Below are 12852 nucleotides of genomic sequence, written 5' to 3' on the forward strand. Positions count from 1 at the left end.
CACTGATATTTTCACTCATTTTCTCTCCTTTCCATTTATTCCCTTTCACTAATTTTTATATTCCCTAATATATGAGACCATATAATATTTGTGCTTTTCCTATTGACTCATTTCACTCAGCATAATACCCTCCAGTTCCATCCACGTCGAAGCATATGGTGGGTATTTATTGTTTCTAATGGCTGAGTAATATTCCATTGTATACATAGACCACATCTTCTTTATCCATTCATCTTTTGATGGACACTGAGGCTCCTTCCACAGTTTGGCTATTGTGGACATTGCTGCTAGAAACATCAGGGTGCAGGTGTTCTGGTGATTCACTGCATCTATATCTTTGGGGTAAATCCCCAGCAGTGCGATTGCTGGGTCATAGGACAGATCTATTTTTAACTCTTTGAGGAACCTCCACACAGTTTTCCAGAGTGGCTGTCCCAGTTCACATTCTCACCAACAGTACAAGAGGGTTCCCCTTTCTCCACATCCTCTACAACATTTGTTGTTTCCTGTCTTGTTAATGTTCACCATTCTCACTGGTGGGAGGTGGTATCTCATTGTGGTTTTGATTTGTATTTCCCTCATGGCCAGTGATGCGGAGCATTTTCTCATGTGCATGTTGGCCTTGTGTATGTCTTCCTCTGTGAGATTTCTGTTCATGTCTTTTGCTCACTTCATGATTGAATTGTTGGCTTCTTTGCTGTTGAGTTTAATAAGTTCTTTATAGATCTTGGAAACTAGCCCTTTATCTGATAGGTCATTTGCAAATATCTTCTCCCATTCTGCAGGTTGTCTTTTAGTTTTGTTGACTGTTTCTTTTGTTGTGCAGAAGCTTCTTCTCTTGATGAAGTCCCAATAATTCATTTTTGCTTTTGTTTCTCTTGCCTTCATGGATGTATCTTGCAAAAAGTTGCTGTGGCCAAGTTCAAAAAGAGTGTTGCCTGTGTTCTCCTCTAGGATTTTGATGGAACCTTGTCTCATCCAGATCTTTCATCCATTTTTTTTAAATTTTTTATTTATTTATGATAGTCACACAGAGAGAGAGAGAGAGAGAGGCAGAGACAGAGGCAGAGGGAGAAGCAGGCTCCATGCACCGGGAGCCCGACGTGGGATTCGATCCCGGGTCTCCAGGATTGCGCCCTGGGCCGAAGGCAGGCACCAAACCGCTGCACCACCCAGGGATCCCTCTTTCATCCATTTTGAGTTTATCTTTGTGTATGGTGTAAGAGAATGGTCTAGTTTCATTCTTCTGCATGTGGATGTCCAATTTCCCAGCACCATTTATTAAAGACACTGTCTTTTGTCCAGTGGATAGTCTTTCCTGTTTTGTTGAATATTAGTTGACCATAAAGTTGAGGGTCCACTTCTGGATTCTCTATTCTGTTCCATTGATATATGTGTCTGTTTTTGTACCAGTACCACACTGTCTTGATGACCACAGGTTTGTAGTACAACGTGAAATCTGGCATTGTGATGCCCCCAGCTATGGTTTTCTTTTTTAATATTCCCCTGGCTATTCGGGGTCTTTTCTGATGATACTTGCAGATTTAAAGTAAAGGGATGAAGAAATATTTATCATACAAGTGGATATCAAAAGAAAGCTGGAGTGGCAAAACTTATACTGGAAAAACCAGACTTTAAAATGAAGACTTTAAGAAAAGATGAAGGGGATGTCTGGGTGGCTCAGCAATTAAGCATCTGCCTTCAGCCCAGGGAGTGATCCTGGAGTCCCGGGATCAAGTCCCACAACGGGCTCCCTGCATGGAGCCTGCTTCTCCCTCTGCCTATGTCTCTGCCTCTCTCTCTCTCTCTCTCTGTGTGTGTGTGTGTCTCTCATGAATAAATAAATAAAATCTTTAAAAAAGAGAGATGAAGAAGCACACTATATCATAATAAAGGGCACAATCCAACAAGAAGATCTAACTATTGTAAATATTTATGCACCCAACATGAGAGCACCCAAATATGTAAAACAACTAATAACAATCATAAAAGGAACTAATCGATAATAATTCAATAATAGTAAGGGTCTTTGACACCCAACTTACATGAATGGACAGATTAAACAGAAAACCTACAAGAAAACAATGGCTTTTAATGACACACTGGAATAGATGCATTTAACAGATATATTTAGAATATTCCATCATAAAAGAGCAGAATATACATTCTTTTCAAGTGCACATGGGACTTAATCCAGAATACACACATATTAGGTTAGGCCTCAACAAAAAGACTGATATCATGCTGTGCACAATTTCTGACCACAATGCTATGAAACTTAACCACAAGAAAAACATTTTGAAAGACCAAAATTCCTGGAGGTTAAACAACATACTACTAAACAATGGGGTCAACCAGGAAATCAAAGGAGAAATTTAAAAAATACATGGAAAGAAATGGAAATGAAAACACAATGGTCCAAAAACTTTGGGATGCAGCAAAAGTATTCCGAAGAGGGAAGTTTATAGCAACACAGACCTACTTCAAGAAGAAAGAAAAATCTCAAATATGCACGCTAACATTATACCTGAAGGAGCTAGAAAAGGAACAATAAATGAAAACTAAAGCCAGCAGAAGGAAGGAAATAGTAAAGACTATAACACATAATAATTATAATAAAATACTATATAATAAATATATATCTTATTAAAATAAAAAGATGACAGTAAAGCAGAAATAAATTATATACAAACTTTAAAAAAAGGAACAGATCAATGAAACAAGGAGCTGGTCCTGTAGAAAAAAATCAATAAAACTGATAAAAATCTAGAACGACATAAAAAAGAAAAGACACTGAGGAGGGCACATGATGGGATGAGCACTGGGTGTTATACTATATGTTGTCAAATTGAACTTCAATAAAAAAATAAAGTCAAAAAAAAAGAAAAAGAAAAGAAAAGAAAAAAGGCCCAAACAAATAAAATCACAAATGATAGAGAAAAAAATAATATCTAACAGCACAGAAATACAATTATAAGAAAATATTGTGAAAAATGATATGCCAACAAATTAAACAAACTGAAAGAAATGGATAAATTCCTAGAAACATAAACTACCAAAATTGAAATGAAAGAAATAGAAAACTTGAACAGACTGAAAAACAGCAAAGAAATTGAATCAGTCATAAAAAAAAAATCTCTTAATAAATGAAAGGCCAGGGGCAGGTGGCTTCACAGGAGAATTCTTCCAAACGTTTCAAGAAGAGTTAATATGTATACTTCTCAAACTATTCCAAAAAATAGAAAAAGAAGGAAAAGTTACATATTTATACTATGAGGCCAGCATTACCCTGATACCTAAACCAGATAAAGATTTCAGTATAAAAGATAACTATAGATCAATATCTCTAATGAACATGGATGCAAAAATTCTCAGTAAAATACTAGCAAACCAAATCCAAAGTTCATTAAAAGAATCATTCACCACGATCAAGTGACATTTATTCCTGGGCTGCAAGAGTGGTTTAATATTTGCAAATCAATCTGATATACCACATTAACAAAAGAAACAATAAGGACCATATGATCCTCTCAATAGATGCAGAAAAAGCCTATGACAAAGTACAACATCCATTCGTGATAAAAACTCTCAGCAAAGTAGGTTTACAGGAAACATCAACAAAATAAAGGCCATATGCAAAAAAAGAAACAAAAAACCCACAGCTAATATCCTCAATGGGAAAAAAAACTGAGAGCTTTTACCCTAAGGTCAGGTACAAGATGTCCACTCTTACCACTGTTATTTAAGATAGTACTGCAAATTCTGGCCACAGTAGTCAGACAACAAAAAGAAATTAAATGCATCCAATTCAGCAAAGAAGTCAAACTTTCACCATTTGCAGATAACATGATCCTCTATATAGAAAACCCAAAAGATTCTTCCAAAAAATTACTAGAACTGATACACTAATTTAGTAAAGTCGCAGGATACAAACAACATACAGAAATCTGTTGCATCTCTCTACACCAATAATGAAGTAACAGATAGAGAAATTAAGGAATCAATCCCATTTACAATTACACCAAAATCCACATGATATCTAAGAATAAACTTAACTAAAGAGAAGAAAGACTGGTACTCTGAAAACTATAAAAAGCTGATGAAAGAAATTGAAAAGGATACAAAGAAATGGAAAAGCATTCCATTCTCATGGATGGAATAATAAGCATTGTTAAAATGTCTATATTACCCAAAGCAATCTACACATTTAATGCAATCCCTACCAAAATACCAACAGCATTTTTCACAGAGCTAGAACAATCCTAAAATATGTTTGGAACCACAAAAGACCCCAAATAGCCAAAGCAACCCTGAAAAAGAAAAGCAGGGGCAGCCCGGGTGGCTCAGCGGTTTAGCACTGCCTTCAGCCTGGGGCCTGATCCTGGAGACTTGGGATGGAGTCCCACGTCGGGCTCCCTGAGTGGAGCCTGCTTCTCCCTCTGTCTGTGTCTCTGCTTCTCTCTCTGTGTGTGTCTCTCATGAATAAATAAATAAAATCTTTTTTTAAAAAAGAAAAAAAGAAAAGCAAACTTGGAGGCATCTCAATCCTAGACTCCAAGTTATATTACAAAGTTATATTGATGGGACACCTGGATGGCTCAATCAATTAAGCATCTGCCTTTGGCTCAGGTCATGATCCTAGGATACAGGAGTAGAGTCCTGCAAAGGGCTCCCTGCTCAGCATGGAGTCCACTTCACCCTCTGCCCCTCCCCCCCACTCCTGTGCATGTGCTCTCGAGCTCTGTCTCTTGCAAAAATAAATTTGAAAACTCAACGCTGTATGGATTAAAACAGTATGGTACTGGCACAAAATAGATACATACATCAAGAGAACAGAATAGAAAACCCAGAAATGAACCCACAACTTCATGGTCAATTAATTTTCAACAAAGGAGGAAAGAATATTCAATGGGAAAAAAGACAGTCTCTCCCATAAATGGTATTGGGAAAACTGGACACCATGCAAAAGAATGAAACTTGCCCACTTTCTTACACCAGATGCAAAACTAAATTCAAAATAATTAAAGACCTAAATCTGAAACAGGAAACCATTAAAATCCTACAGGAGAACACAGCACTAACCACTTTGACATCGGCCACAGCAACTTCTTACAAGATAGGTCTCCTGAGGCAAGGGAAACAAAAGCAAAAATAAACTATTAGGACTTCATCAAAATAAAAAGTTCCTGCACAGCAAAGGAAACAATCAACAAAACTAAAAGATAACCTTTGGAATGGGAGAAGATATTTGCAAATGACATATCTGATAAAGGGTTATTATCCAAAATCTATAAAGATCTTATCAAACTCAAAAAATGAATAATCCAATTTAAAAAATAAGCAGTAGACATCACTCATCATCAGGGAAATACAGATCAAAACTACACACCTGTCAGAATGGCTGAAATCATCAACACAAGAAACAAAAGGTGTTGGCAAGGATGTGGAGAAAAAGGAACCCTCTAGCACTACTGGTGGGAATGCAAACTGGTGCAGCCAACACTGGAAAACAGTATGGAGGTTCCTCCAAAAGTTAAAAATAGAACCACCCTATGATTCAGCAATTATACCACTAGATATTTCCCCCAAAAAAAACCCACAAAAATACTAATTCAGAGGGATACATGCACCCTGATGTTCATAGCAGCATTATCTACAATAGTCAAATTAGGGAAATAGCCCAAATGTCCATGGACTGATGAATGTATAAATAATCTGTGATACGCACACACATACACACACACACAGGAATATTAGCCATAAAAATAATGAAATCTTGTCATTTCCAATGACATGAATAGAGCTAGAAATTATTTTACTAAGCAAAAACAGAGAAAGACAAATACCATGTAATTTCACTCATACATGGAATTTAAGAAACAAAACAAATAATCATAGGGGAGAGAGAGAGAGAGAGAGACACCAAGAAATGAACTCTTAACTTTAGGGAACAAACTAATGGTTACAAGAAGGGAGGTAGGTAGGGCGACAAGTTAAATAGGTGCTGGAGATTAAGGAGTGCATTTGTGATGAGCACTGGGTGTTGTATGGAAGTATGGAATCACTATATTGTATACCTGAAACTAATATTACACTGTATGTTCATGAATTGAAATTTAAATAACAACTTAAAAAATGAAAATCTTCTAAAAGAATTTATAAGCAGAAGTGGAATAATCATAGCATACATATACAAGTGATCACAACTTGAAGTCCAGGTTTACAGTGCTATAGAAGGAATAAAAAAGGGTAAGAAATGTTCTGAGGCCAGAAGCATAGAAGGCAAAGGAGCAATCCGGTCAGCTATAAAGCTATCAGTGAGAGTGGAGAGTTGTAAGAGAACTGTCCTCAGCACCCTGTCCTTATTGCTATCTTCTCCCTGGGTTATTTCAACCACAACTTAGAACCCAACTTCCACTTTTCAATATTATGTCTCCAGCCCTAATGTCTGTCCTAGTACTAGACTCATATATCTAACTGCCTGTGGGGGTATCTCTCTTAGGATGCCCTACAGGTATCTCAATATCAATATGTCTACAGGTGAACTCCCTCACAAACAGCTTCTTTTTCATTCTCCATCTAAGTCTATAGCATCACTATCTACTAGTGTCCTGTATCAGAAACCTGGGAATTACCTTACTCATTTTCTCATCCCTGCCCCTGACATTTCTATGAATTCTATCAACCAAAGAGCTCTCTACACTGTTCTCTCCACTCTAACTTCCACTGCCTTAGTTTACATATGGAATTATTGTGACATATCCTTAATGTGTCTCCCTGACTCCAGTATCTCCCCTCTTTCCTTGCCATTTCAATTTCTACATTTATCTCCTGAATGATCTTTCAGAAGTCACTGCAGGGGTAGCCTGGGTGGCTCAGCGGTTTAGTGCCGCCTTCAGCCCAGGGCGTGATCCTAGAGACCAGGGATAGAGTCCCACGTCAGGTTCCCTGAATGGAACCTGCTTCTCCCTCTCTCTGCCTCTCTCTCTCTCTCTCTCTCATGAATAAATAAATAAAATTATAAAAAGAGGAAGTCACTGCAGAACAAGCCAAAACATGAACCCTTTCCATTTAAGACTAATAAATAAAATACATACATTGAAATGGAAAAAAACAACAGTTTAAAAAGAGAGCTAAAACAATAGGATTTAAACCTCTGGGATTTATCCATCTTCTTAAGTAGTATTTTGATGCCTGGTACATTATTTTTTTCTATCTGATGCAAGACACTTAGAGAAGAAATGTTAATCTACTTCAGTGTGAGTTCACAAAACAAAACATAATTCCCAAATAATAAATAATGAGTTTCTGATTTTTTCAAAGGGAAAAATAAATTAAAACCCAAAATGAGTGTATCTACATGGCCAGTCCCTTCCGTGAATAAATAATAGCACAGAAAAGAGAATAAAGAGAATTAAATTAGAAAGGTAGACTAAAGGAAATTCTAATATTAGGCCAAGGAGTGTGTCACAGGAAGCCATCAAATACTTTTAAGCTTGAAAGTAGCATGATCATAGGAAACAGAAGTTAGAAAGAGATTAAAGTTAGGGAGATTATTTAGGAGGCAATGCAGGCATTCTTTAAATGGGACTGGATATCAAAAGAAGTTTCTGAGACAGTAGCAACAAGACTTGGGGATCAATTTGCTATGTTATTAAAGGCAAGTGCTGTTGACGATTTTGAAGTTTCTAAACCGAACATAGGAATATAGGGGGAAAATCATTTCTTGGGGGGAAGGGTGAACATTTGGATTTTGGATATCTTTGGGATATGAAAGAAATTGACTCTAAACCAAGAGTTGTTAAACTACAGGCCAAATCCTGCCAGTGCCTGTTTTTATACATAAAGTTTTACTGGAATATAGCCAATCTTATTTCTTTTTTTTAATTTTAATTAATTTTTTTAGATTTATTTATTTATTGATGAGAGAGACAGAGACACAGGCAGAGGGAGAAGCAGGCTCCATGCAGGAAGCCCGACGTGGGACTCAATTCCGGGTCTCCAGGATCACATCCTGGGCTGAAGGCGGCGCTAAACCGCTGAGCCATCCGCGCTGTCCAATCCTATTTCTTCAAGTATTTTTAATGCATGTTTTATGCTACAAGTAGTTGGGATAGAGATCTTTTGCTTACAGAGCTTCAAATAATTAGTACCTGGCCCTTTACAAAATATGCTGACCTTCGTATTCTAGTTCAGGAATGTCTGGAACAGGAGATAGATACAGAATCTTCCTGGTGGGGAGGGAGCTTTTCCCCCCATTCTAGAACATTCCACCGAAGGAGGGGAGGGGCCCCTGCTGTGGGACAAACCATTATGGTGCGGGGGGAGAGTGGAGAATGAAACTTTTTATACTTGATTACGAGTGTTTCACCTTCTCAGTTCTGTCTTTCCTGACCCCTCCTGTTTCTTCACCCACGTCGAGGACTTTCAAAATTGTAGCAAGTTCCCTTATGTCCTGGGGAGGAGATGGAGGACCTTCCTCATGCATTCCTTCCCACCCCCACTGTCTCTGGAAGTTGGAACACTCCCAGGGTAAAAGCCTCGAGGGTTGGCCTGGAGACTTCCTTTCTTCGGAGCACCTCGAGGGAGAGGTACGCTTTCTCTTCTGGTACTGGTATGGTAGGTGGGCGCCATACGTCTGCCCCTCCTCTAACCACAGCTAGAAAGGCGAGGTCTGGTGAGAAGTGTACTAGGGCAGGGCAAGCCAGTCAGGGGTCTTTGTGAGGGGGGCGGAGGGGGGCGGAGGGGGGCGGGGTGGGCCCATCCGAAGGGAAGAGATCGAGTGGGGAGGGTCTAAAGGGAAGAGGCGGGGGCAACTGGTTGATTCACCCCACAGGGCCAGCCAAACCCCTAAGGCCTTCAGTCATCATGGCCTTGAAACCTGAGGACCCTAGTGGTGGTTTCCAGCATGACAAGGTGGTAGCTTTCATCAATGAGAAGATGGCCGGGCACACGAAAGGCCCCGAGTTCTACATCGAGAATCTATCCCTGTCCTGGGAGGAGGTGGAGAACAAGCTCAGGACCATCCTGGAGGACAGCGCAGTGTCCAGCGAGGCTAAAAACGCCTGTGCCTGGAGCAGCCTGGCCCTGGGCGTGCGCTTTGCCCACAAGCAGGGCCAGTTACAGGGGCGCAGGGTACACTGGCTCCAGGACTTCGCCAAACTGCATAAGTCCGCCACACAGGCCTTGGCCTCAGACCTAAAGGAGCTCACAGCACAGCAAGATATGGAGCGCCAAGAGGCAGCCTTTCAGCTGCGGCAGACACAAGCCAACCTGGCAGAGATGCAGAAGGAACGGGACCTCCTGAGGTGGAAGCTCCTCCGGGCTGTAAGATTACCTCACCTTGGTCCCCTGCCCCATCTACCTGCCCCACCCCCTTATTACCCCCAGAATGGGTCTCAACCCTGCCCACTTCTCTCCAGGAGCTGGGGTCTCCGCAGGAGTGGGAGCAGAGGGTTCAGGTCACAGAGAAGCCAGGCCTGACCACTGCCAGTGGGACTGGGACAGAAGGAGCAGGTGAGGAGGAAGAGGAGGCGGGGGCTGCTGCTACTTCTGCTACAACTGCTGACACTATAAGAAGAGGAAGACGACAGAAGGACTCAGAAGGGTCAGAGGTCACAAAGAAACTGGGTAGAGGCCCCACACACATTTTTGGAGCTGAGGAGCAGAAAAATTACACCACTGGTGGGCAGAGGGAGGGAGATCTCAGGTCAATAGAAACAGCCATGTTTTATTTCTCTGGGACCATGAAGCGGGGGTCCAGAGTCACACCATCGCCCCTTCCTGTCCAGCTCCCTGCCTCATTCACATACTCCTACTCATGCCCTTCATCCCCCTTCCCACCTACACCCACACCATCCCCACCAGCAGCAACGTTCACAGCAGGAGGAACTCCGTCTCCAACATCTCCCCACTGGAAGCCCTCTGATGTTAGTGTGTGGTCTGATGCAGGGTCCCAGGGAACAGAAACTCAAGAATCCCAAAGAGACAGGCGAAACTCTGAACCCTATCAGCAGAGAAGACTTCCCATATTTCGCAGGCCTGGGGATTGGGACTGTCCTTGGTGTAAAGCTGTGAATTTTTCACGGAGGGAAATCTGCTTCCGCTGTGGGAGGGGAATTTGGCTGCAAAGCCCTCAGTGAATTCAGAAATGTGAAATAGAACATAAATATATCCCAGTGGGAAATCAATTTTCAGAGGGAGGGGAAGGGTGAGGGAGGGTGGGCAGATGGGGCAAGGGGGTTATGAAAGAGGTGGAAAAGTGGGTTGGGAGGTGGGGTACGGCATGGCGGCTGGGGAGGGTATATAGATTGGGTGGTTGAGGGCAGGAGTAAAACATAGAGACTTACTTTGATTACCCCCTTTGTGTTCCAGAGCATTAGCATTCCACACCCCAGAAGCACCTTAGCTTCTTAGTATGTGTCTCCCTCCCCAACGCTAGTGTCTGCTGGACCTGAGCAGCCATGTATATGACAAGGCTAGGCTGTATATGATTGGAGCAGGAGTGGACATTTGACCTATCCTGGGCCAAACAGGTTCTCACTCTAGAGAATCTGAACAGAGAGGCAGATTCCATAGGTTGATGCTGGGGAAGGATACAGTGGGTCCTTTGGAGTTGGGGCCAAGGTCAGAATCATAGGTACTGAGGCCACAGCTGAGACCTGACTCTGGATGTGAGGGAGCATAACCATGTGCTTTACAAAGGCCAGATGTCTTTTAGAGGATGCCAGTATGAAGTCCCAGGGAGTATACAAGCACAGAGAAGCTTGCAGGAGTTGATCCTGCAACCTCAGAGAGACAGAGTGGTGGTGTAACAACTTTTCCTGCAATTGTGCCATATGAAAATGCACTCTGTACAGATCCCTTTTTCTGTAAGCTAACTTGAGTGGGTTCCTGTTCTGGGAAACCAGATTATTTCCAAGTTAGAAATTGGAAAGAATAGTTGCAAACCACAGACCATCAAAGAAAATGTCGGAACTGGCTGGGGAGGTATGTCAGGGAGTGATGGGAGGTGGGGATTCCTGCATCCCAAGAGTCTCCAGGAACTGGACAGGAAACTTGTTCGTGTTCTGATCAAGTTGTATCGCAAGAAACAATCAAAACAGGCCTGAGGTTAACCACAGGCTTACAGCCCAGCAGAGATTTGCCACCCCAAGGTAATCTCTCAGGGCTGTGTACAGAGGACACCAGCATCAGCTGCAGGCAAGGATGGCTAAGGCTGTTCAGCCCTATGATTGAAGAATCTTCCCAGTACCCAGTTGACAGAACTGGGTACAGTCAGATCTGAACAGGGAACTCATGCCGCTGCCAAGGAGGTGAGTCAGCACTGATGGTGCCCAGAGGGTTTACTGGTTTAGACCACTGACCAAAGTATGTTGCCATCCTGAGGGATTCTCTCCCTCAACCCATAACCAGGATAATAGTGGGAGAAGAATCTGGCTACAAAGCCCTCAGTGAATTCAGAAATATGGAACAGAATATATCCCAGTGGAAATCAATTTCCGGAGGGAGGGGGTAAACCAAGAAAGGGGGAGGGGAAGGATTGTATCTCCCCTCTTATGACTATACGCTGTATTGAGCATGGCTAAATGTATGGTTTAGCCCACAGGTGGAAGGTTGGTAAGGGGTCACACCACCTGTACCACACAGACAACTGGAGGAGCCTTGGATTTTATCTGGGGCCTGTGGACCTAGAACCTGAAGCTGTCATGAGCCTGGTACGTCTCTGCAACATCTGGACATGACTTTGAGTTGTCTCATTTGGGAACAGATACAATTATTTTCAAGATTTGGGGCTAAATCCCTAGGTAGTTATTAAAGGGCCTATATTTGTCAGAAATGTCCTTGGGCTTGTTTAAATTTCTCTAGGGCAGGGTTTCACAACCTCGGTACTCTTGATACTTTGGGTTGGATACTTATGTGTTTCAGGGTACTGTTCTATGCATTTAGGATGTTTGGTAGAATCACTAGCCTCCACACCAGATGGCAATAGCACCTACTCCTCCATTGTTACAACCAGAAACGTCTCCAGATACTATAACATGTCCACTGGAGGGCAAAATCACCCCTGTTGGGGACCATGTAAGCTATAAGGTCCTTGAGAGTAGTAAGAACAGGGTAAAGAGAGTTATAAGGAGAGCATGCTCAGCAGTGCCCAGGGCTGCAGGAGGCCCTAAGGAGGAGAAAAAGGTATATTTTTGAGCAGATATGGGGAGGGAAGAGGCAGAAACCAAACTGCAAGAACCAGGGAGTAGGTGGGAAGCAAAGAAGTACAGTCCATACAGGAAGATCTTCAAGGACTCCTGGCTGTGAAAGGAAGGCGTGGGGTAGGATACATTGCTGAGAGATACAAGGTTCTTTTTTTATTTTATTTAATTATTCATGAGAGACACACAGAGAAGCAGGCTGTCCATGGGGTGCCCGATGTGGGAATCGAACCCAGGACCCCAGGATCACGCCCTGAGCCAAAGGCAGACCCTCAACCACTGAGCCACCCAGGTGCCCCCAAGGTTGTTTTAAATAATGGGAGAACTTGAACCATGGAAGAGACAGCTGAAGAAAGCTTGAAAACACAAGAAATATGTAAAAGAAGGGAATAGATACTGTATACTGTTTTGGAGGCATGTCCATTATACTATTCAATGAAAAAATTGTTTGTATGAAACAAAACCCCCAAAGTTCTCTAAGTGTACATACGTATGATATGCATATTATAGATTTATGTATGCCTTGTGTTATAGATTGGCGTTTCAAAAAGTACAGAAAAAGTCTGGAAAAGCTTTTTTTTTTCTTTTCAGAAAAAAAGGAATAGGATGGGGCAGTAGGTGGAGAGCTTCTATTTTATATACTTTT

At 41.8% G+C, this 12852-nt stretch overlaps 2 protein-coding genes across 2 annotated transcripts in view; one reads left to right on the plus strand and one right to left on the minus strand.

Moving 5' to 3' along the window:
• The window catches only part of IL1RAPL2 (interleukin 1 receptor accessory protein like 2), a 1316516-nt gene that overhangs the window by 597863 nt on the left and 705801 nt on the right, over positions 1 to 12852 (minus strand). The window lies entirely within an intron of this gene.
• On the plus strand, positions 8541 to 10071 carry LOC140627352 (testis-expressed protein 13B-like). The gene is given in 4 exon segments (XM_072815572.1): positions 8541 to 8591; positions 8837 to 9327; positions 9423 to 9657; positions 9660 to 10071. Coding segments are annotated over 3 exon segments (963 nt in total). The 5' UTR covers positions 8541 to 8591; positions 8837 to 8868; the 3' UTR covers positions 9929 to 10071.

This window comes from Canis lupus, chromosome X, assembly GCF_048164855.1.
Source record: "Canis lupus baileyi chromosome X, mCanLup2.hap1, whole genome shotgun sequence".
In the NCBI taxonomy this organism is placed as follows: domain Eukaryota; kingdom Metazoa; phylum Chordata; class Mammalia; order Carnivora; family Canidae; genus Canis; species Canis lupus.